Here is a 25,197-nt window from a genome sequence, read left to right on the forward strand (position 1 = left end):
CAGATGTGGGCTTCTTATTTAGTGTATTTCTGAGCATTTTGATGTAGCCCTTAGATCAAATATTAAATCAAATGGACTGACAACTATATGAAGTGAATTGTCTATTTTGGGAGACTATTCAGTAATGTTTAATGGATTGTACTTGGCTCTGTAGTCCCGGATACCCATATCAGTATGATATTTCCTGCTGTTCTAATCCTAAATTATAGTTCCACAGCTGCTCGTGAGTAAATTGTGCAATATTCAGAAATGAATCTTGTTGATCATTGGTGAACATTGGAAATGACCATGAACCAGTGCTGGGTCACTGTAAAAATGAAACTGATTCAAGGAAGTGGGACTGATGTGGATAGATTGGAGAAGCTGAGGCTGCTGCCTTTGGAAAAAAGAAATATAACACGTTAGAGATGTTCAAAATTTGAAGGACAGAAAAGAGAAGTAGGTCTTGATCAAAAGAAGAGAAATAATTACAAGGTTGTGGGGGAATAGTGGGATGAGGTTAATTGCTCTTGGAGAGCTAACCTGGATAGAATGAGCGAAATGGCCTTATCTATGCTGGTACTATTCTGCAATTTTATTTCATTTCAGTCCCAAATTGTATTTGACAGCGAAATGCCCCAATATCTTCTCAGGACAGCTGCAATTGGCATGAAATGCCTTCATACCAGAGTTATCTACATCCTGAGAACAAGTAAAAGTAAGATCTTTAAATAGGTTAGTACAAACCTATTTAAAGATTATTTCAGCAAGGTAGGTCATATGTACATGTTAAGCATTAGTCAACTACTGTTGGTAGCAGTAAGTTAGAGATTTTGATCTCAAAAAATGAACTGGGGACAGCAGGGTATGGGAAAAACACCATCATGTCTCACAATCAATGGAGCACAATTGGTTATAAGTTGCCAGCAAAAGGCTTATCATTAAATTGAAAGGAACAGGGTGTCATGATAAATCTTACAATTGAGGGCAGGATGGTGGCATTACCATAAGGTCACTATGACCCAAAAGCCTAGAGGCGAACATTGTGAGGACAAAGCAACTGATGAGATATGAATTTGATTCACAAAAATCTGGAACATAAAGTTGTTCTCAGCAATGATAGCCTATTTTGTCAATTTAGTAGAAAAATTAATATTTAGTATTACTAATTCCTTTGAAGAATGGAATTGTCTGTCCTTACCTGATCTGGCCTATAGGTGTCTCTAGCCCCACAGTATTGGAGTTGCCTGGAAATAGCCTCCTGATAATGATGCAGTTTCCAGGATAATTCTGTAAGGATGTCCTTACTGACAAAGCCCACACCCCAAGAAAGAATTTTTTTTTAAATCTGCATATCACTTGGACTCTTTAACTGACTTGGGTTTGGGAAGCTACCAAGTGCTCAGATTGGAGCATTCTGATTATCAACCTGTACCTGTCAAGCTGAGCCAGAGACATCAGCCACTGTACCACGAGAGCTCCTTCTATCACTGAGCAGCTACAGAACATTCTTGTTCTGAGAGAGGCTGAACAGCCCCAGAGGTTGTGATCCACTTGGTACCAGTGACATTGAGTAGGAATGAGGGATGTTCTCCAACAATCAGACTTTAGGGAGCAAAACTGAAAGTGAGCGAGGAGGATGTGAAAAGTGGTAATCCCCATCTCCAGACTGACAGACATACACACACACAACACACAAAGGACTTCAGTTGAACTTTTAACAAGGGAATTTGTGTCTGACAAAGGTGATGCAGATGAATAATTAGTTTGAAGGGATTGGGGAGAGCTGGCAGAAAGACAGCACAGTCAGAAAGGAGCATTTGGCGAATGTATGAAATCTACTGTGGACATCAATGAAATGTTTATGCAGGTGGAAAGTTTTTAAGTATCAGTTCTGTATATTTGCTGCTTTTGACTATATACAGGCTCTTTCTTCCATAATTAAAAGTATGCAGCCTACAAATTGAAGAGAATGCAGATAGTAGAATTAAGCCCTCTGACATCTCCAAAGATGTGCAGGTCAGGTGAATTGGCCATGCTAAATTGCCCGTAGTGTTAGGTAAGGAGTATGGGTGGGTTGCGCTTCGGCAGGGCGGTGTGGACTTGTTGGGCCGAAGGGCCTGTTTCCACACTGTAAGTAATCTAATCTAATTGGATAATTTGAAGTTAAAAATCACAAACCAGGTTATAGTCCAACAGGTTTAATTGGAAGCATTAGCTTTTGGAGCACTGCTCCTTCAGCCTTTACCTGAGCACCAGAGCATCGCTCCGAAAGCTAGTGCTTGCAATTAAACTTGTTGGACTATAACCTGGTGTTGTGTGATTTTTAACTTTGTACACCCCAGTCTAACACTGGCATTTCCAAATCATGGATAATGTGAGTTCACTTCCCGTACTAGCTGAAGTTACCAGTAAGGACTCTCCTTCTCAACTTCTCCCCTCTACTGAGACTCTCAGATTAAACCACCACCAGTCATCTCTAATGAGAGAGCAGCCTTACATTCCATTATTGTTATGATGACCTTGACTTTATTATACCTACTACAAATATACATTTCTAACATAGCATGCTATAAAATGCCACGTGTTTGGTTAAGACTAGACAACAGTAATCTCATTCTAAAAGTTGCAAGCAAAGTCCCAAATTGTCATTGCATTGAACAGTAGATCTCCCGGTTGGTTCTTAAGTGATTGGAATCACTAAAAAATTTTCATATCAGAGTAAAATTTTCATATCAGTTCAAAAGTGAATAATGGTAAATACAAACAAAACAGCTTGTTTTGAGCCTGGGATCTATTACCTGAGACAGTTTGACAATTCCTCACCTGATCCCTACCCCCAGAATTGTCACAGCAGGAAAGTGCCAATTTCCCACCCTTCCACCACACACTGTTCCCATTTAAATAAATATCTAACACCCTTTTGAATGGCGCATATGAACCTACCTCCATCACACATCCCAGGCTTATCACTTTCAGTCTGTGACCTCTTGTACTTGAGACATCCTTGACCCTGGCAACAGAGAAGCGACATACCATCCTGGAGTCACATCTCTGGCTGCAGAAATGTCTGTCTGTTCCCCTTAATGAGCCCCTTGACAGTACTGCATTTTCACTCTTCATCTTTCCCTCCCGTCCAACTGGGCTGCCCAGTTTTTCTGCACTCCGCTGGAGAAACTGGTCATTGAAGTCCAGCAGTCAGACCAGGATGCAGAGCTTGTGGTTCCGAACCAGAGACATCACCCATTGTACCACGAGAGCTCCTTCTATCACTGAGCATCTATGGAACATTGTTGTTCTGAGAGAGGCTGAACAGCCCCAGAGATTGTGGTCCACTTGGTACCAGTGACATTGAGTAGGAAGGATGTGGGCCGGCAGTCAGAATTTTAGTAGCAAAGTTGAAAGTTAGTTAGTAGGATGTAAAAACTAATAATCTTCAGATATCTCTATCACTCCACAGAAAACGCAAAGGGGTAAGAGGATGAATCAGTGCAATAGGTACATCCACACTGTTCCTCTGATGTTTGTTACATACCTCGTGTTCAAAAAAGACAATTTTGTTTCAAGATAATTATTTATTTCACCAAATATCAATGCAGACTTTGGTACTTTGTTACATTGGAATTGCACATCAATACAGCACTCACCAGGATGTTGGAAACTCTCTTTCCTGTTAACTAGCTGGGCACATATTTCATTGTACACTTCAATAGATGGAGCTAATGCTGGTGCACTCCTACTAAATAAATACATTGGTGCATTGTGCTTCTCAAAGTGTCACAATAGCCGATTCCAAATAAACTGCTATGTTCATGATGGGTTTAGTTAACAAATGTCATGCATAGATCAGTGCTGAGCCCTGGGCTCCAGATCTCAACTGATACTCAGTTGGACCTGGATGATGACAATCAGCTCCGTGCTCTGTAGGCAGTCGTTGGGGTACAGGGGTGGATTTGCTAACTTCCTGCTGCTGTGAGTCTCCCAATCTTTAAAAGAATACAGTTAAGGGCTGGCCGACCTGTGCAGCACTCTACAGACTAGCAGAATGGCCACTTGTGAAAACAAGAGGATGCCATCACGATGGAACTGTTACCCAGCATCAGGAAATGACATCAGAGGGGCCTGGAACTGAGCCATCGTTGACCAGAAAATCACGGTACACGGCCTGGATACCTAAACAACCTCATCCCACAAACCAGCTCCTATACACCGCAGACATTGGCAACACAGTTTAAAAGGAAACGACATTTGGAATGGAATTTGATTTGGCAAATCATTTTTACAAAGGGTGTAGTCTCTTGGCTCAAAGCTGTTAGTCTTTAGCGTCCAATGTGCAGCTCAGATGTTGTGAACAGAGAGATTTACCCAAAGGCCACCGATTTGGATCCAATAATACAGCTGCTCAAATATTACACCATGACTTTAAAAAGTGTGCTTTTCATAAAAGCCAAACTCAAAACATATAAGAGTCAGCAATATACTTTAATCGGACACAGTTGTTCAATGGAAGGTTAGAACCATTCTACATTAAAGAAGCTGTCCTGCTTATGTAAGGTCTAAACAAGACTAGACGGGTCAGGTTAAAACAATCCTTACAAAGTAAAAGGGCTACAGGTCAGTTATTAACTCACTGCAAACCAGTTAAAAAGAATACAGGTGTCTGGGGCAAAGTAAAATGCAGAGTTTCCTCCCTTGGACTGTAAAGTGATTGGACTTGTGCTTTGAGATTTCTTCTGACATTCGCTAAGCCAGAGTTTACTGAGGTGGGGAACAGCAAGCAATCTTCTGCCCAGCATCACTCCATGCTGCTGGGTTTGCCCTATACAAGAACAACGATGATAAAAACATATCATGTCTCTTTAAATCTTTGCCCTCAGGATTTCTGCAGTTAACGCAAATAATAAAATGAAAACCATGGGACAGTGAACAATGAATGATCTCACCTTGATTCCTATCACTGTGTGCTATCGAGGTCTGTGCGAGCCGGAGATACCAACGTCCACTCCACATTCCACATTGCCGGGAATGATTAAAAGGTTTCACAGGGAAGACAGAGTGTCTCTGATTCAGAAGAAGACCTGATCTCGGGGCCATAAATAGAAGACTATCACTAATGGACCTAACAGGGAATTTGGGAAAACTTTCTCTATTTAAAAGAGGGGTTAGCATGTGGAACTCATTACCAGACATATTTAAGGGGAAACGGACATAAACGTGAGGTAGAAAGGAACAGAACGGTAGTCTTAGATGAAGTTTAGGAGTACAAAACTTGGGTGAAGTATAAATACAGGGTTACAGGGATAGGGTAGGAAGTTGGGAGGCAGATCATTGTGGACTAAATTGGCCAAATGTGGGCATTCTATGATGATGGAGTTATGGCATAGACTAGTGAGGCCTAATATATGTTTCTGTGCTCTCGATACTGTATTTGGCTGGGTGTGGGAGTGTGTGTAAAAGGTAGCAGCTGCAGTGATCACTGAATGTTCCATTACTGGGCCTGCTATCATAGAACTTTGAATAGAGATTAGATTAAGATTCCCTAGTGTGGAAACAGGCCCTTCAGCCCAACAAGTCCACACCGATCCTCCGAAGAGCAACCCACCCAGACCCACTCCCCTACATCCAAGACTGCAGTCAATTTAGCGTGGCCAATTCACCTAACCTGCACAACTTTGGACTGTGGAAGGAAACCGGAGCACCCGGAGGAAACCCACGCAGACACGGGGAGAATGTGCAAACTCCACACAGACAGTTGCCTGAGGCAGGAATTGAACCCGGGTCCCTACTGCTGTGAGGCAGCAGTGCTAACCATTGAGCCACCGTGCCGCCTGTAATATGTGAAGTTTTATCTGCAAACTGTTTATTTGTAACTTCTAAGAGAAAGCGAGGACTGCAGGTGCTAGCGATCAGAGTCGAGAGTGTGGTGCTGGAAAAACACAGCAGGTCAGGCAGCATCCGAGGAGCAGGAGAGTCAGGAATGAAGAGCTGATGCTCAAAATGGCGATTCTCCTGCTCTTCAGATGCTGCCTGCCTGACCGGCTGTGCTTTTCCAGCACCACACTTTTTGACTTTTGTAACTTCTGACCAACAACAATATCTGAGCAGGACAGCTCATTTAACCACATCGAATGTCAACTCTGAGGATTCTAACCGTGATTTTATACAATCAATTTACACTTTGGCAAAAATGTAATAGTAAGCACTCAGTTATTCTATATATTGGAAACATTCATTCACTCTCCCACAGTCTAACAAATGTACCATTAGTTCACTGCTACACTTTAAGTACAATCTGCTGTGTTATGGCTACAGTTCAAAGTGAGATCTAACTCCCTCGAGTATAGATAAAAACGTCAGAAATTGGCTTCACATGAATTCTTATGCTGAGATTCTAATAAATTAAATAATTTATCTTCGTAAACACTTCAAGTGAAGCTGGTGTGATAGTATGAAGATATTGCAGGCTCCTGCTCTCCCTTACATTGGATCACGGAGTCAGTTCAATGGGAAAGCCACTTACTCCACAAAGTGTGCTGCTACTCGAGATAGATCTGCCATGTCGGTGTTCGCATTAACTTGCTCCTGGGCACTTTTAACGCAATTTACTTATCCGGGAACAGTTTCTCATCATTAAGATGTAGATTCTAACATGTTACCTTCAAAGAAATTCATATTATATCCAAAAATGTTCAAAAATAGTTGTTTTTCTCAAAATGCTAAGAATATCCATATATCATCTCCCATAAAATCTGGAGAACGGTAAAGCTCCACAACCAAAAATAGCTGGTATTCAGGCCAGTTCTCTTATATCAAGTAGATTTGTGCTTGTCAATTAAATAGTGCATCAGCCACTGCCAGAAACGGAAGTGGAACAACAGGAGATTGATGGCCAGAACACCTGCAGCGAGATAAATGGTAATTACAGTGCTTTCACGTGGCATAAAACACTTAGCAAGTGTAAAGTCTGTCGCAGTTATACTAGCCTGGAGGGGGGAAAAAGAGACAGATTCCAAGTCAGTGTTAACTGAGCTCAAAAACATTTATCACAACAGGACAGTTAGCAAAGATGGCTCATGTGACAGTGTAAGTACAGGTCAGGAATCCTTCATCCAAAAACTTCGGCACCTACTGCTGTTCTGATTTTTGGAAACAAGGCAGGGATTTGCACAGTTTTAATCACTTGCTCCAAATAAGGTTAAAATCAAGGCCTCAGTATCTGCTGGAATTCCAGAACCTGTCAGCTGTGTGGGGAAATCTTTGTCACCTTGTCTTATGAATCAGTTAAATAATTCAGAATGGCTGCAACCTCCTGTTAATGGTTGCACCCAGCTCGAGATCACATGGGGTACATCAGTTTGTATAAGGTATAAACAACTATTTACTGAGGAAACGTGTCAGGCATTAAACAATCACCAAAAGACTTAGACTTACCAGGATACATCAGGATCACTACTGGGCTCTTTGGCTCCTTCAGAACAAAACGACTTCGCTGAACCTGAACAGACCTGTACACACATTGAGTGGAAAAATCTTTGCTTTAAGGTCCATTCAGGCGAAGCTAAGCCTTTTACCAAAGGACACAAACTAAGTGCATCTTCAGGTCAGGTCGGGTGCACTTTCAAGAAGATCTTGAGCTTTTAGGTCTTTTCAGTTTTCGGATAAAGGATTTCAGACCTGTATATCTTAAATCTGTAGAAATATTGGGCCAACTTTTCCAGGGTGGCCATCTCTCCAGCCCTACATTTTTATAAACGAAAGAAGGTAGCTCTGCACTTTCAAGAGGGGATTCCCGTCTCCGCTGAATGGGATGCCAGTTTTGTGGGGGGTGAATGATAGCTATATGGGCTGCCAGGTGGGTTGAGGAAAGGGGACAGGTGGGAAAGGAGTACAGTGCCAAGTGGGTAGAGTGATATGGGTGCAAGATGGCAGAAGGGCAGGAAGGTGATGCAGCATCTAAAGTGTATCGTGGTGGATGGCAAGCCTGTGGAGAGGGGTATCAGATTGGGAATGGTCAGGAAAGAGGCACTCAGATCCCTGGAGGCAGAGTGTTCGGGCTGGGGTTTCGGTTCAGTGTCTGGATAATTGTAAATGGTCTGGTAGAGATGTCGTTCAGGAATCTGTTTAACACTATGTTACATTACAGTTAAAGTATCTGTTTAATAGTTTCATAAGCATCTTTTGAATTCTCCAATTTAACAGGACTTTCAAAGGATTCCAGGCTTGGGGAATTACCCACTGGAGTCTTAGAAGCTGCTCTGTCAGGATTTCCACAGGGTCTGCACACACAACTCCCGGCTGGAGTGCTGGAATAAGAACTGGTTAGCGGATCTTGATTTTCTTCACTGGGATTCTGCAAATGGCAATTTGTTCTGGATCAATTACTCACTTTAAAGCCGAGTTGGTAGATTTGCATTGACCCAGAGGGAATGTGGGATATGAAGGAAAGCGAGATATATTGGATTAAGTGAGAAATCAACCATGATCTTACAGAATGGCAAAAGCGAATGGAGACAGAAGAAATGGATTCAAAACCCTACTCTCTCTCTCTCTCTCTCTCTCTCTCTCTCTCTCTCGCTCTCTGTGTGGGACCCACAGGAGTTCTCCCGCCCTTCAAGTCCCTCAGTGGAAACTTTTAAGATCTGACTTTTCCGTTGTGCTCTGGTCCTCCATTTTAACAGGACAGCTACAGCACATTCCCCAAGCAATCAAAATTAAAAGCAGTGATTGTACAGGATATCGTCAGACCCCAATACTTTAAAGTCTAGATCTTACCAGGGAGACACTGATGGGTAAGCTCCCGGTTTGCTAAGTTGAATTAAAATCAATCCATTGACAATTAACCAGCAGCATTACCCAGACAGTGCACAGTATTATCAACAGCCAGAGTGAAGGAGCTTGCCAAAAGGCTTGTAGAGACAAAGGAATACCCTCACTGGACTGGAAAAAAAAGCACTTGGATACGCACAGGATGAGCTGTCACCTATCAGGCTAAAGACCAAGAGCTGAAAAATTGGATCAGGCTGGACAGCTCCTGCTCAGCCAGCACAGACATGATGGGATGGATAGCCTGCTTTTGTGCCACAAATGACGTTGGCTCTGAGCTGGAGATTATAATGGAGATCCAACACACCTCATGTGTGTGTGTGTGTGTGTGTGTGTGTGTGTGTGTGTGTGTGTGTGTGTGTGTGTGTGTCATGTATCTCCATGTTATTGACGACATGTGTGTGGGAAGTGTCTGCTCTAGACGTAAACAATAGAGATATTAACCTCAACTTCTTACACTGCTCCAAACAGAATAACAGCATCTCATCTTTCCATTAAGTACTTTAGAGTCTTCCTGGCTTTAACACTAACATCACAAAAACTACTTTCCTGCACAGCAAGTGCTATCAAAAATTCCACCTCCTCTAGATCTGACTCTTGTTTCTTTGCTTAGTCCATTACCATATAACCAGAAACAAAAACAGAATTTGCTGGAAAAGCTCAGCAGATCTGGTAGCACCTGTGAAGAGCAATCAGAATTAACATTTCGGGTGCGGTGACCCTTCCTCAGAACCAGACAATCATACCTTGTCGCTGAATCACATAGAGTCACAGAGATACACAGCACAGAAACAGGCCCTTTGGTCCAACTCATCCATGCCGACCAGATATCCTAAATTAATCCCACTTGCCAGCATTTGGCCCATATCCCTCTAAACCCTTCCTATTCATATACCCATCCAGATGCCTTTTAAATGTTGCAATTGTACCAGCCTCCACCACTTCCTCTGGCAGCTCATTCCATACACACACCACCCTCTGTGTGAAAACATTGCCCCTTAGGTCCCTTTTAAATCTTGTCCCCTCATCTTAAACCGATACCCTCTAGCTTCAGATGCCCCCATCCCGAGTACATCCTGCACTCCAGCTCCCTGCACTTGCTTAAACCCTGTTCAATCTCTAATTTCTCCCGACTCTGATGGAAATCACTGAGCAGAAACATTAATTCAGCTTCTCTCTCCACAGATGCTGTCCCAGGGCTGCTGAGTGATTCACCAGCTGTTGAAACCAAAATAAAACACGCTGAACTTGCAGGTTACCAGAAGGAAGCTGGGGTTGTTTCGGTTCCTCCAGTTAAAGGATGGGACACTGATCTCTGGAAGCTGTCCATTATGTAGCACCGTACAGCTGCTGTGGGTGTGGCCACTGAGGATCAGCCGAGGACAGAACCACCAAAGCAGCTGGAAGTAAACAGGTGGAGGTTACTCACCACCAGCACCTCACCATGTGGGAGGCACTGTGCAATATCACAGAAAATCATGAATGGCTCTTAGACTAAAACTCCAGGTCTTGCAAAGTGCCCAGTCTACTTCAGATAAGTCATCGGAAACGTTTGAGCAATGGCTGAAGCTGCAGTAACAACACGAGTGATGTTCACCACAAACAGGATTTCAGTGCCAGTGCGATGCCAGCTGTGTAGGCTATAAGTGCCAAAGACTGGTGGGTTATATCGAACATCATATCCCTTCAGCTGTTTATCACAAGCGTTATACTTCCTGAAGAAGGGCTTATGCCCGAAACGTCGATTCTCCTGTTCCCTGGATGCTGCCTGACCTGCTGCGCTTTTCCAGCAACACATTTTCAGCTTTGATCTCCAGCATCTGCAGACCTCACTCTCTCCTCATACTGACTGTCCTCAACCTCCCACCACCTGCAAAACCCATGATGCAGTCTCAATATTGGATGGGAATCTGCGATTGGACAATACTTGCTGGATAACTGTGTGCATGAAAAATGACCAATTCAGGATTGTCAGTTAGGTTTGCGGTCTGGTCCACTTGGGGGTACCAGAAGCCAATTTATTAAAGAGCTCCACAGACACAAAGAACACGTACACACTCTGTGCCCATTTCAACCCAATACAATCGGAAACAGACATTCGCTGGCTTATTTTTCAGGGCAATGCCTTCACCAATCACAGCCAATTTTCTTGTGTAAAATCTAAACAGAGCTGGGCAGTTAACTGTCTATCATCATTAACTGATAAACTCTCCATGGCAACGCCTCAATCTTAGGCCACCAGCCATAAAATCAGCATTTTCTGCCCATGGTATAAGATAAATTTAAAAACAAACAAAAACAAAATGTGTCTCTTTCCAACAACACTCAAGTTCTATATAATGCCAAAAAAAGCTGACCCACTTGACTGGCTCCCACCCACTCTCTCTACAGGTGATGCACAGTGGCAATAGTGTGGACTATATCAATCTTTCATGGAGAGACAAAGGCCAATCCAGTGACTTAAAACTTTCATATGATATGGCACAAGGCCCGAGCCAAAAATTGTATTAAGAGCTTGTTGGACCTTATTTTGTGCCTCTTTCTTTAATTTCAGTTCTTGGTTTTAATTCTAACTATTGCATTGTAAGATGGCACCAGACAGTGGCGACTCTATACACCTTTCACTATACTCCTGTACTTGGGTATATGTGATAATAAAACCTGATGGAATCTCAAAGACAGCAGGATGACCAAGGGCAACTGGACACAACAAGAGATTCTGCTGCAGTTAATTCCAGGAATTTGACGCAGCAACATTGAAGAAACAACAATATATTTCCAAGTCAGAATGATATGTGCGATGACTTATCTGAAGTAGACTGGGCACTTTGCAAGGTCATGGTCTTCCCATGTATCTGATGCCCTGGCCCTTCTAAATGATGATGGTCATGCAGTTGGAAGGTGCTGTCTAAGGAGCTTTGGTGAATTTCAGCAAGTATACCTTGTTGATGGTACTGCTGCTACTGAGCATCAGTGGTGGAGGGAGTGGATGCTTGTGGATGTGGTGCCAATCAAGTGGGTAGCTTTGTCCTCGAAGATGTCAAGTTTTCTTGAGTGTTGCTGGAGCTGCCCCCATCCAGTTAAGTTAAGTATCAAACTTTGTGCCTATCATGAAATAAATCTACTGGGCATGTTTGAGAAGTTTCTCCATGGGGTAAAGTATGTGCAGTGTATGACTAGTAGCGTGGTTTCTGACTTGATTACCTGGCAAGAAAGAATTAGTTTCTCTATTCTCCAGGTGAAGGGGAGCCTAACAGATTGGAACAGAGTTAAATGCAAACCAGTTTGTATTTCTGAATCACGTAGAGATATTGGGAAACAGAATTCCAGGTAGTTCCACAGTCAGGAGTTAAAGGATAGAATTAAGTCTTTGTTCGGTTCCTAACCATGTATTTCTGTTCGGCTTTCTTACACATTTCTGGTGGTTAGTTGTGAAGATACAGGATTTTATTGAATTATCACACGAAAGGCAATGAGAAAATAATGCTATAAGTTCAGGCCATCTATCAGCCAATAAAGTCCAGCGACTTCTGAAATGTAGGATGCAAGGCAGCTAATTTACATAGCAAGATCCCAGAGATATCAATTCCATAATGACCCTCAGTCTGTTTCTGGTGAGAGAAAAATGATCAGCAGATCTTTGCCGCTGTTCTTTGTGATAACACCCTGCAATCTTTTAAATCCACCCAAGAGAACAGATTAACGTCACATCCGAAAGCGGCTGAATCTGGCAGTGAGCACTCCCTCAGTGCCACACCGGGGCCATCTGCTTCTCATGTCTCTCGTGTACCCACAACCTTCACCTCAGAGGGCAGAGAGCTACCCACTGAGCCTTATATAGGGGAATGAGCCACACCAGATGCCCTGGTTTAACAGTGACATTTACCAAACAGACAGGTGATGCTTTCTGTACCTTTTTGGAAGCTTCAAGAGACAGTGTGTCATACTTCTCCCGGAACAGCAGCTGTTTCTCCTCAGGAGATGCAGAGTCTTCGCCCGTACACTCCTCATCGCTGACACGATAGAGAGGATAATGCTGGCAGAGTGCAATACAAACTGTTAATATGACGACTTCCATGTTTCTACCAGAGTTATTGAACAAACTGGTAAAGTTAGGAGACGCTGCGGACTTAACAGAGTGGTTAGAATAGGAACTGCCGGTTAAAGTACCTTAGCAGCTTTCCAAAGGAACTTCGACAAATTCCAGGGATGAAGGTGTGGAAGGGCTGAGATGACATGGGAGAAGACTAGTGTGGAGCATGAGCACTATCGTAGATTCAGTGGGCTGAGTGGCCTGCTTCAGTGCTGTGGGGGGGCAGCCTGTCATTCTGTGAGGTGACAGTTTATCGTGGTGGTCTACTGCAAGTGAACCACTGCCTGGCACAGCAATCACTAGCGCGTTCCCCATGGAGGATGAACAGCGGCTGAGAAGGTGTATAATTCATTGGTCTCTGTGTCCTCTGGACCCTGCGCTTCTGCTTCATCTCCAAAGAGGCTTCCCCTGCCCCCAGATGCAACCATTGGCAACTCTCTCCCAGAGGTCAGAGTCAATGTCTGCTACCTTGACACCTCGCTTGTACAGGAGGTACTGACACCCAGGAAGCCATCCACCAGTGGCCAGCTCACTGGCAACAAGGTGAGTGAGCCTTTGTAAACACACTGGGCTCAACAAGGAGGGACAGCCAGTGGAATCAGCACAATCCAAGACCCATTAGTGACCTTGTCCTTCCAAGAGGTGACCAGGATACATTTTCCACATGGAAGGTCTTTCTCTGGCCTAGCCCATACCCTCTCCCAGCTGCACAGGACAGTGGTGAGCCCACAGGGTTGGTACCCTCACAGTTCGCTGTTCCTGGGCAGGTGATTGTTGCTTCTCACTCTCCTGTTCTGTTTAGACTTAATGGCTGCAGTTCTTGTGATGTACGGGTTGGTTTCAGCATCGAGTGACAGATAGCTTTGTATTATCTCGGCTCCACAGTCAGCAGCAATCAACAACCTTGAAAGGCACATTGCCACAAAACCCCATCTGTCAGCGTTAACAGTGCCCTGCACTGTGCCACGGTGCCCTGAGGCTGATGGTTAAAGGTGTGAGAGAGTCTGCCCACCTGCCACTGAAGGTGTCCTCGATATGAAACACGAGTGTGGTATCATCAGCAAAGAGAAACTCTCTCCTCTGAACTTCACAGAATTATTCCAGCACAGGACGCCATTCAGCCCACTCATCATGTCCACACCGGCTTTTCAAATGAGCTACTTGCTCTTTCCACAACCCGACACATTCTTCCTTTGCAGTGAACAGGCTAGTTCTATTGTGAATGCCTTGAACAAACCTGCCTCCAACACACTGCCTCTGCCCGTGTATTTAACTACCTGCTGGGTTGTTGCACATACCACTCTTGTGTTTTTTGTTACTGATTTTAAGTCCGCTAAAATGGCAGGTTTTCCTGTACTTATTTATAATTCTATCCTGTGGCTCTGCTCTACACTGTAAACGTGCTGGATGTGTTTCCTACGCCTTGGTGACTATAGGGAATGAAGTATTGAGGGTGTAAATTAATCAGTGCCTCAGCCTCAGATTGATGGATTATCTGTTAATTTATCGTCAATACAATTGTTTTATTAATTTCTACAGAGTGGAACTGCTCAAGTTCAGTTCTAGAGGATAGGACAGAAAATGCTATAATAAAAGGGAACAGGGGCAGGATTTGGGTTATTATAGATGGTGCCTGGATAAAAAATGCCAACAAAGATGTGATGAGCCGATGGCCTGTTCCTGTGTTGGAATATTCCATGATTCTAAAAATGCATCATCAACCCCAGAACACACATACATTGTCAGCAACTCTGGCAGCATCTGTGTGGACTGTAGTTAATGTTTCAACTCCAGTCATAGAGTCATAGAGGTGTACAGCACGGAAACAGACCCTTTGGTCCAACCCGTCCATGCTGACCATATATCCCAACACAATCTAGTCCCACCTGCCAGCAACCGGCCCATATCCCTCCAAACCCTTCCTATTCATATACCCATCCAAATGCCTTTTAAATGTTGCAACCTCCACCACTTCCTCTGGCAACTCATTCCATACACATACCACCCTCTGTGTGAAAACGTTGCCCCGTAGGTCTCTTTTATATCTTTCCCCTCTCACCCTTAACCTATGCCCTCTAGTTCTGGACTCCCCCACCCCAGGGAAAAGACTTTGTCTATTTACCTTATCCATGCCCCTCATAATTTTGTAAACTTCTATAAGGTCATCCCTCAGTCTCCAATGCTTCAGGGAAAACAGCCCCAGCCTGTTCAGCCTCTCCCTGTAGCTCAAATCCTCCAACCCTGACAACATCCTTGTAAATCTTTTCTGAACCCTTTCAAGTTTCACAACATCTTTCCGATAGGAAGGAGACCAGAATTGCACGCAATATTCCAACAGTGGCCTAACCAATGTCCTCTACAGCCGCAACATGACCTCCCAACTCCTGTACTCAATTCTCTGACCAATAAAGGAAAGCATACCAAACACCTTCCTCTCTATCCTATCTACCTGCACACTTCCTAGTCATTCTAGACTGGAACTATTAGCACTGTTTCTCTTTCCACAGATGCTGCTAGACCTGCTGAGCTTCTCTAGATTAGATTCCCTACAGTGAGGAAACAGGCCCTTCAGCCCAACAAGTCCACACCGACCCCCCAAAGAGCAACCCACCTTGACCCATTTCACTCTGACTAATACACCTATCACTATGGGCAATTTAACATGGCCAATTCAGCTGGCCTGCACATCTTTGGACTGTGGAAGGAAACCGGAGCACCCGGAGGAAACCCACACAGACACGGGGAGAATGTGCAAACTCCACACAGACAGTCGCCCAAGGCTGGAATCGAACCTGGGATCCTGGTACTGTGAGGCAGCAGTGCTAACCACAGAGCCACTCTAGCACTTCATTTATTCGTATTTCAGATCTCCAGCATCTGCAGTATTTGCCTTCCCACTTAAATTGTTCCCTGGCTCAGCACTATTCAGAAACTATAGCCTGTGTTTCCAAAATACAAGATCATACAACTTAGCTACTGTGATTTCACGTTCCATAGCTCAGGCCCATTGGCACAAACTGCCTGTATCTGGTTCCAGTTCCTTAGCAGCTTTATCATAATCTCCAGCTCCTTCAGCGTAGTGTTAGCAAACTGACCCATTCACATTGTAATCATATAAAGTCATAGAGTCATAGAGATGTACAGCAAGGAAACAGACCCTTCCGTCCAACATCCATGCTAACCAGATATCCCAACCCAATCTAGTCCCACCTGCCAGCACCCGGCCCATATCCCTCCAAACCCTTCCTATTCATGTACCCATCCAAATGCCTCTTAAATGTTGCAATTGTACCAGCCTCCACCACATCCTCTGGCAGCTCATTCCATACACGTACCACCCTCTGCGTGAAAAAGTTGCCCCTAAGGTCCCTTTTATATCTTTCCCCTCTCACCCTAAACCCTCTAGTTCTGAACTCCCCAAACACTGTCTAATATCCTATCCATGCCCCTCATAATTTTGTAAACTTCTATAAGGTCACCCCTCAGCCTCCGACACTCCAGGGAAAACAGCCCCAGCCTGTTCAGTCTCTCCCTATAGCTCAGATCCTCCAACCCTGACAACATCCTTGTAAATCTTTTCTGAACCCTTTCAAGTTTCACAACATCTTTCCGATAGGAAGGAGACCAGAATTGCACGCAATATTCCAACAGTGGCCTAACCAATGTCCTGTACAGCCAAAACATGACCTCCCAACTCCTGTACTCAATTCTCTGACCAATAAAGGAAAGCATACCAAACGCCTTCTTCACTATCCTAGCTACCTGCGACTCCACTTTCAAGGAGCTATGAACCTGCACTCCAAGGTCTCTTTGTTCAGCAACACTCCCTAGGACCTTACCATTAAGTGTATTCGTCCTGCTAAGATTTGCTTTCCCGAAATGCAGCACCTCACATTTATCTAAATTAAACTCCATCTGCCACTTCTCAGCCCATTGGCCCATCTGGTCCAGATCCTGTTGTAATGTGAGGTAACCCTCTTTGCTGTCCACTACACCTCCAATTTTGGTGTCATCTGCAAACTTACTAACTGTACCTCTTATGCTCACATCCAAATCATTTATGTAAATGACAAAAAGTAGAGGGCCCAGCACCGATCCTTGTGGCATTCCACTGATCACAGGCCTCCAGTCTGAAAAACAACCCTCCACCACCACCTTCTGTCTTCTACCTTTGAGTCAGTTCTGTATCCAAATGGCTATATCACTTGCAAAGTTTGCTAACATTCGTAGCCCCTAACGAAAACAGAAATTGCTGGAAAATCTCAGCAGGTCTGGCAGCATCTGTGGAGAGAATCAAAGTTAACCTTTCAGGACTGGTGACCCTTCCCCAGAACAGAACCATTCAACTCTGTTCACTTCACTCCCTAACCCACCCTAGCTTTACCAGACTGATTCCTGTGGTGGTAGGGCTGCCGTATGAAGGGAGGCTGGATCTATTAGGATTATATTCACTGGAACTGACAAGAATGAGGGGGATCTAATAGAAACCTATACAATTCTAGCAGGACTAGACAGGGTAAACGCAGGAAGGATATTCATGATGACCATGTCCAGAACCACGAGTCACTGTGTAAAGATATGGGGTAGGCTATTTCCGACTGAGATGAGGAGAAATTTCTTCATCCAGAAAGTGGCGAGTCTGAGGAATTCTCTACCACAGAAAGTGGCCGAGGCTGAACGTTGAATCTTTTCAAGAAGGAGTTTAGATATAATTCTTAAGACTAAAGAGATCAAAGGATATTGGAAGAAAGCAGGAAGAGGGAGCTGAGTTGGATGATCAACCACAGACATATTAAACAACATGGTAGATTTGAAGAGCAGAATGGCATACTCCTACTTCTGTTCTCCATGTTTCTATGCAAGGCTTCTTTTTTCAGCCAACATCTCATCTAACTTGGGTTATCCACTGCCCAAGTATATCTACTCATCCTAGAGGCGGTCAAATACTAATTGGTACCCTTCACTTTAACAAAAATAAGTCAAAACTATGAATGAACTCAGATTCCTACCTGGAGTAAGATGGGAGCAGATGGTGGGAATATCTCCTTTCCTTTACAGTTCTCACTGGAATGGCTTGGATCCAGCTGTTGACAAATAGATTGTTATATCAATCTTGTCCATCACCTTTTCAAGGTAATTTTATACCTTCAGAATTAAAGAATACAATAGTCATGGGAAAATGTATCCTCTGCCCCATCAGATAGACATCAAACTCGCATTTCTTATACAGCCCATCCCAACGAGGATCAAAATCTCCAACCACCTGCCAAATATTTTCTCACATTTGGAGCAGGGAATTTGGAAAAGGAATGGTCACGGATCTGTGCAGTGGAAGGAGCACAGACAGGAACACAGAACTTGGACATGGAGGCAGAGGGGAAGCCATTTGCAAGGACAGAGGCCTCATCAATGGGCTTTTCTTGAAGGAGGCAGGAACGGTGATAGCAATGCAACGGTTTCCAATGGCAACTCGCCTGAGGGTGGTCAGATGTGGGGGTGCAAAGAAGGGAACCTGATTGCCCAGAAAGTGATTGAGATGGGTAGAAGGAGCAAGCAATTTGTGAGGTAGCAGCACAGGCAGCTGAACAAAGAAATCCCTTTGACACCTGACAACGAGCCCTTTATATGAGATGATAATACAGTCGACAGGGTTAATAGGTTTAAGGAGGAGGAGGGAAGTCAGAGGGAGGTGGGGATTAACTCTCAGAGTTATAGAGCTATATAGCACAGAAACAGACTCTTCGGTCCAACTCATCCATGCTGACCAGATAACTTAAATTAATCTAGTTCCATTTGCCAGCATTTGGCCCATATCCTTGTAAACCCTTCCTATTCATATACCCATCCAGATGACTTTTAAATGCTATAATTATACCAGCCTCCACCACTTCCTTTGGCAGCTCATTCCATACACATACCACCCTCTGTGTGAAAATGTTGCCCCTTAGATTTCTTTTATATCTTTCCCCTCTTACTTTAAACCTATGCCCTCTAGTTCTGGATTCCCCAACCCCAGGGAAAAGACTTTGGCTATTTACCCTATCCTTGCCCCTCATGATTTTATAAACCTCTCTGTGGTCACCCCTCAGCCTCCCGATGCTCCAGGGAAAATAGCCCCAGCCTATTCAGCCTCTCCATGCATCTGAAAAGCTCCTACACCAACACAACCTTGCAAATCTTTTCTGCACCCTTTTAAGATTAACAATGTCTTTCCCACAGTAGGCAGACCAGGATAGCTGTTAGAGTGGGTGGTATTTCTTACAGAGAAGAGTGACACTGGATACAGTTTTATCTGATCCATCAGAAGCTGAAGACAGATAGCGGACCCAGCTGTTTGCCAGATACACCGCTGTCTGCTCTCTCCAGGTGATAAACTGCAAAGATCAGTGTGAATGGGGAAAGGTGATTTGTAACTCATTGGCAACAGTGATATTGGACAAGGTCGATGCTCACATAGTGAGAGCTGAAACTCTCTCCCAATCACCTCACCAACCCCATTCACAGGTCTGGGAAGAGGTTAGCAGATGGACAAGGGACAGAAAAGTGGGAATAATGCTATAGACCAAGTGCCAATCTCCTTCACCTGACCTCACTGCCAGTTTAAATGTGGCACAGGTGGCATCCCCTATTCCTGTTTGAAATCAGTATTATGAGGGCGTCTCCAGACCCAGGATAGTTATATCATAGTGGGTGGGGGCCAGAGCCAGGTTAGAAGTTCACCAGCTCACTCCCTGGTCACTTGGTTGGAAGAGCAGGGATGGCAGGGCAGCCTATTTTCCTGCCACTCTGTCTGTGCCCACCAGAAGGTCATACACACTAGGATCTTCCCATGCCATTTGCACCCAATGCCCTTGCCTCCACCCTCCACCCAAATGCCAGTGTCTCACCCTGAACCAAATAATGCCCCACCGAGCGTTACGTTAGTGTGTGGGTGGACTTACCACTGATCTCGAACTGGGGGAGGAGCCCAGCACAATCTAACAAAAACACCTGCCAACTCTGACAACGCAGAATGGGTAGAGCAGAGAGGGGAAGCACTGAGAAATGTGATCGGTGTTGAGCAGTGATAACGGGGTCCACAGGAATACGGAGGACAGGGGATGTAGGAAGGTCAAAACAGGAGAACTGACCTGGAGGGAGAGGCAAGAGGACCAATAACTGACAGCACAGACAGTGAGAGATGGAAACTGAAATCACTGAGTGCAAGGAAGCTCTCTGAGTAAAGACTGAGAGAACAAAAGGATAGATTTCCAGAATTAATTAATGGGACAAATGTCCAGGCTGTGGGTGTGGCTGGCTAGGTCAGCATTTACTCTACGTCCCTAATTCCCCTCGAGGTGGTGGGGCTGAGTTGCATGCTTCAACCACTTCAAACCATTTGGTGTGGGTTACACCCCACATAAGCCTTCAGGAGACAATTCCAGGGTTTTGACTCAGTGAAGGAATGGTGAGTGGCTTGGAGGGGAATGGACAGGTGGCCCTTAACCTTCTGGAGGGAGGTGGCTGTGGGTTTGGAAGGTGCTGTCTGACGAGCCTTGGTAAACTTCTGCAGAACATCTTGCAGATAGTAGAGAGAGACTTATTGGTGAAGGGAGTGAAAATGAAAGCGCTGGATTTGGTGTCACCATGTTAGGTGCCTTGTCCTGGATGGTGTCAAGCTTCTTGAATGTTGTTAGAGTTGCATTCCTCCAGGCAGGTGGGGAGTATTCCATCACACTCCTGACTTGTGCCTTGTAGATGGTGGGCAGGCTTTGGGGAGTTACTTGCTGTATTCCTAGCCTCTGACCTGCTCCTGTATACAGTCACAATATTCATACAGCTGGCCAAGCCCCTTGGTTTGCTGATAATAGGGGCATTCAGCTATGGCATTCCCAGTCGGGGTCATGCGGAGATAGATTGTCTCAGTGCCTGGCACTTTTGTATCTTGAATGTTGCTTGTCAGTTGTCAGCCCTGTACAGAATATTGCCTAGGTCTTGCTGCATTTGGACATGAACTGCTTCAGTATCTGAGGAGCAGTAAACTGTATTCAACACTAAGCAATCATTGGTGAATATGCCCCCTCCCAACCTTATAATGGCAGGATGGTCATAAAGCAGCCTAAGATGGTTGGGGTGAGGACATTACACTGAGGAGCTCTGGAAGTGATGTTCTAGAACTGACATATTTGACCTCAACAATCTCACTGAGAAACACTCAGGAGAGTTTGGACAGGGCAGTAGACAGAAAGGATTTTCAACAATAAATGAGAACATGAAATAAAGAGTAGTGTTCCAAAGAGGAGAAGGTAATACATTAGTAGGAGGCAAGCTACAAAAAACATAACAGATATTTGCAAAATACGGCCAAATGAAATTTAGGGCTAGGGGTATTATAGGGGATTATTAACAGAAAGGACATGGCAGTTCTGTGGCAGAGGGGAGTTGGAATTTTGCAGTTAATGCACTGAGTCCAGGTGGTTCCGCAAACTGATGATCAACTCAGTGTAAACAAGACACACATTACGAACTCGTGGGTTCAAATAAACTAGGAGAAAATGAGGACTGCAGATGCTGGAGATCAGAGTCAAGAGTGTGATGCTGGAAAAGCACAGCATCCGAGGAGCAGGAGAATTGACATTTTGGGCATAAGCCCTTCATCAGGAGAGCCCATTCCTGATGACTTATGCCTGAAGCATTGATGCTCCTGCTGTTCGGATGCTGCCTGATCTGCTGTGCTTTTCCAGCACCACACTCTCAACTCCTGGGTTCAGCCTAATTCAGGAGCCCTACAGGTCAACACTGGAGAAAATATATACAGTTCCTGACAAACATCCAGCCAGTCCGAAGCAGATGCTCATTTAGAGTGAGTTTGTTTCTCTGTGCTATTAGCGTGATACACAGCCAATCCAAGTCAAGGAACACTGTCGAGCGAGGTGTCACTGAACAGCATTTGCTCTTTGACCTCATGCTCAAACACAATACCACCAAGAGGCTGACGTACAAAACACGCAAAGCATTCATTTTGTCTTTACACCATTCCATCAATCCCTCTGGCAACCACACCTCGTTCATCTCTTAATGATCGTGACGTTGCTCAGCATTGTATTTTCTTCTAAATCTCACCGTATTTTACTTATAATATGGAATCAGAAGATAGTGACATCAGGCCACAAAGGAAAAGGTGACAAGGTGTAATGTATCAGAAGTGATCGAGAGTTTCAGAGAAGATAAAACACCACAAAATCACTTACACCGGACAGGAAGTTATCGGAGGTTTTACTTAAACTAAATATCCTCTTTTAAACATTGCAAAAATCAATGAATAAATCAATTACATCACCACCAACAACACTGAGATTAAACATTTAATGCTTATCAGGCTAGAATTGAAAGTAAATGGTGTATTGATCAGGAATTACAGTTTGTGACAATGGTAGGATTATACAGCACAAGAGGCCATTCAGCCTTTCTTCCAAACTAGGAGTGGGCATAGTTGAGAGCGTGTTGCCGGAAAAGTGCAGCAGATCAGGCAGCATCCGAGGAGCAGGAGAATCAACAATTCGGGCCGGAGCCCTTCATCGGGAATGAATGGCCTGAATGAACCAGCCAGAAAAGCCGATTTTCCTGCTCCTCGGATGCTACCTGACCTGCTGTGCTTTTCCAGCAACACACTCTCAACTCTGATCTCCAGCATCTGCAGACCTCACTGACTCCTCGGAGTGGGCAGAGGCCATTCGGCCCTTTGAGCTCGCTCTGCCATTCAATCTGATTATGGCTGAGCCTCTACCTCAATGTCATATTCCCACTTTCTTCCCCGATCCTTTGAAACTTTTAAACAATAAAAACAGGCTACGAAAGAGAAGGCCTTGGGATTACTCATAACATCCAAGTTCAACAAAACAAAAAATCCTCAAATATATTCAGAGCCTCAGCCTCCACTGCCTCAGCCTAGACTCCCCAACCAGAGAAGATATCACTCCCCAGATCTAATCTGTCCAGTCCTGTTAGAATTGAATACGTTTCAATCACATCCCCTTTTGTCCTTCTAAACTCGAGTGAATACAGACACATTCTCTCCCCATAGGACAGTCCTGCCATCTCTGATCTCAGCCGAGTGAACCCCTGCTGAACTCCGTCAATGGCAAGTACATCTTCTCTTGGGGTGGAAGACCAAAACTGTACTCAGTACTTCTGACGTGGTCTCACCAAAGCCAAGTAGATCTGCAGTTAGGCATCCCCACTTCTGAACTCAAATCCTTTTACAATGATGGCCAGTACACCATCTACCTTCCAAATTGCTTGCTGTACCTGCCTGTTTACTTTAATTGACTGGTTTACAAGGACATTCAGACCCGTCTGTACATCCACACTTCCCAATTTATCACCACTGAAATAATACCCTTCCTTTTTATTTTTGATACTGAAGAGTATAATTTGACATTTAGCCATGTGACACTGAATTTACCATATGTGCACCCACACACAGTCAACATGTCTAAATTGCTTTGGAGCCTCCTGCATCCTCCTCACAACTCTACCTAGTTTTGTGCCAGCTGCAAGCTTAGAAATGTTCCCTCATTCAAGTCATTTCTATTATAGTCGCTCTTCCCCAAGAGACTCTACACAAGATTATTCATTAATGCGTTCTCATTGCACTGTAGGCCTACAGGTCACTATACAGACAACAGGACAATCTAAAATAGCCTATTCTCTAATTGGTTCCTCAATGTATTGTTTGAAACAAAAAACAGCGCATACTCACAGCACATATCATTGCTGATCCAATCTATGTGTAAATTAAAGTCACCCATGATTACAGTAGTTCCCTTGACGCATGCATCTCTAATTTCTTGTTTATTGCCTTCTCCTACATCTCCACTACTGTTTGGGGGCATGTAGACAACACCCAAACAATATTTACTGCCCTTTGGTGTTTCTTATCCATACAGATTCATACATCACTATTTTCTGAGCCAATATCCTTCCTCAGTCCTGCAATGAATTCTCCTTTACAAACAATGCCATGTCGCCTTCTTTCCCTTTTGTCTGTCCTTCCTAAATAATGAATACATCTGGACGTTCAGTTCCCAGTCTTGATCACCTTGCAGCCAGATCTCCATAATCGTAACTATATTGGAACTGTGTATATCTACTTGTGCTGCTAATTCATTGATCTTATTGTGATATCCGCATTATGACACAAAACCTTTGGATTTAACTTGTTTTACTCCCACATTTTTTTTCTGCCTTCCATTTTTGCTTCTTACTTTCTTGTCTTTCATTTGTATCGGTGTTTCTCCTTCCTCAGGTTCCCACCCTCCCCTCCAGATCTATGAAAGATCCCCTCCAATTAACACCCCCGCCTGCCAGTTCCTTCCTGGAAGTTACTGATCAATCTGTTTTCTCAGGCAGTGTTTTTTCAGATTGAAACAACTCACAGTGCAATAGGTTTGGGGAAACTTGAAGAGTAGTTGCAATTAGCATCACCCAACATCCTGGTTATTTTGCTAAAGGTGTTTAACTTGCCTGTCGGGAGCAGTTTAACGCCAAGGAGAGTTGTTGAAGATCATTCTCTACTTTCGAGCAGATGGAACACCCGTCTCCTTGCAAAGCAATGCTATTCACCAGAACAAAGCTGCAAAGACACAAACAGCAGAATAACTCGTCAGTACTCCGTTTCATTGGACAGTTTTCCTCAGACATTCAGAAGTCTATCAGAACACTGTTCACTCTGAGCCCAGCTTTATTCTATCCCAAAACAAATCCACCTCAATCACAGCAGTCTCACTGCATTTTGCATTTCACCTCTACTTGATGCTGCCATTGCTCCATCAGCTGTCTTTATAACACAGGTCAGTCTGCAATAACGCGCATTTCGTTCATGCGAATTTCGTATAACATAATTAACAAATTGGGGACACTGTTTCTAAGACAGGAACTTTCAAAGCGTGTCTTGGTTATAATGTGATTCCAACCCCACGTTAATTTAAATGGTGATGCTATTACGCGGTTTTCCTTTAACACAAGATTGCACGAGAACAGATCTACTGCATGATAGCAGAAACGACTGTGCATCCTCTTACCAGTTCAGGCCCACTGAAACTGACTAAAACTGCCTAAAATGTTATCCTAGCACTTCATAAAATTCAAATTTTGAATATTCTTATACAACAGTTTATCTCTGTGCATCCATTTGGAATATCATCAGAGCACAGAAAACCATTCGGTTCATTCATTTGTCAAATAACCCACCTCTTTTCCCCTTCCCCTGCATTTATTCTGCTTCGAGCTCAGGAAATATCGGGGCGTAAGGATTGTCACAC

General features: G+C 44.1%; 1 protein-coding gene across 4 annotated transcripts in view; it reads right to left on the reverse strand.

The window, feature by feature from the left end:
- Positions 1 to 4,442: 4,442 nt before the first annotated feature.
- Positions 4,443 to 25,197, reverse strand: part of mppe1 (metallophosphoesterase 1) — a 58,922-nt gene continuing 38,167 nt past the window's right edge. For 2 of the 4 annotated variants that reach the window (XM_043687745.2, XM_043687742.2), the window contains 5 exons: positions 24,401 to 24,509; positions 17,905 to 17,979; positions 12,716 to 12,838; positions 10,062 to 10,202; positions 4,443 to 6,962 (listed from right to left, as the gene is read on the reverse strand). In XM_043687745.2, coding sequence (XP_043543680.1) covers positions 6,789 to 6,962; positions 10,062 to 10,202; positions 12,716 to 12,838; positions 17,905 to 17,979; positions 24,401 to 24,509 — 622 coding nt within the window. In that variant the 3' untranslated portion in view covers positions 4,443 to 6,788. The remainder of the gene's footprint in view (positions 6,963 to 10,061; positions 10,203 to 12,715; positions 12,839 to 17,904; positions 17,980 to 24,400; positions 24,510 to 25,197) is intronic. The other 2 variants (XM_087986704.1, XM_043687744.2) reach the window with 2 other exon arrangements.

Source organism: Chiloscyllium plagiosum, unplaced genomic scaffold, assembly GCF_037043375.1.
Source record: "Chiloscyllium plagiosum isolate Xiang-an unplaced genomic scaffold, Cpla_swu_hap1 HiC_scaffold_4, whole genome shotgun sequence".
NCBI classification, from domain to species: domain Eukaryota; kingdom Metazoa; phylum Chordata; class Chondrichthyes; order Orectolobiformes; family Hemiscylliidae; genus Chiloscyllium; species Chiloscyllium plagiosum.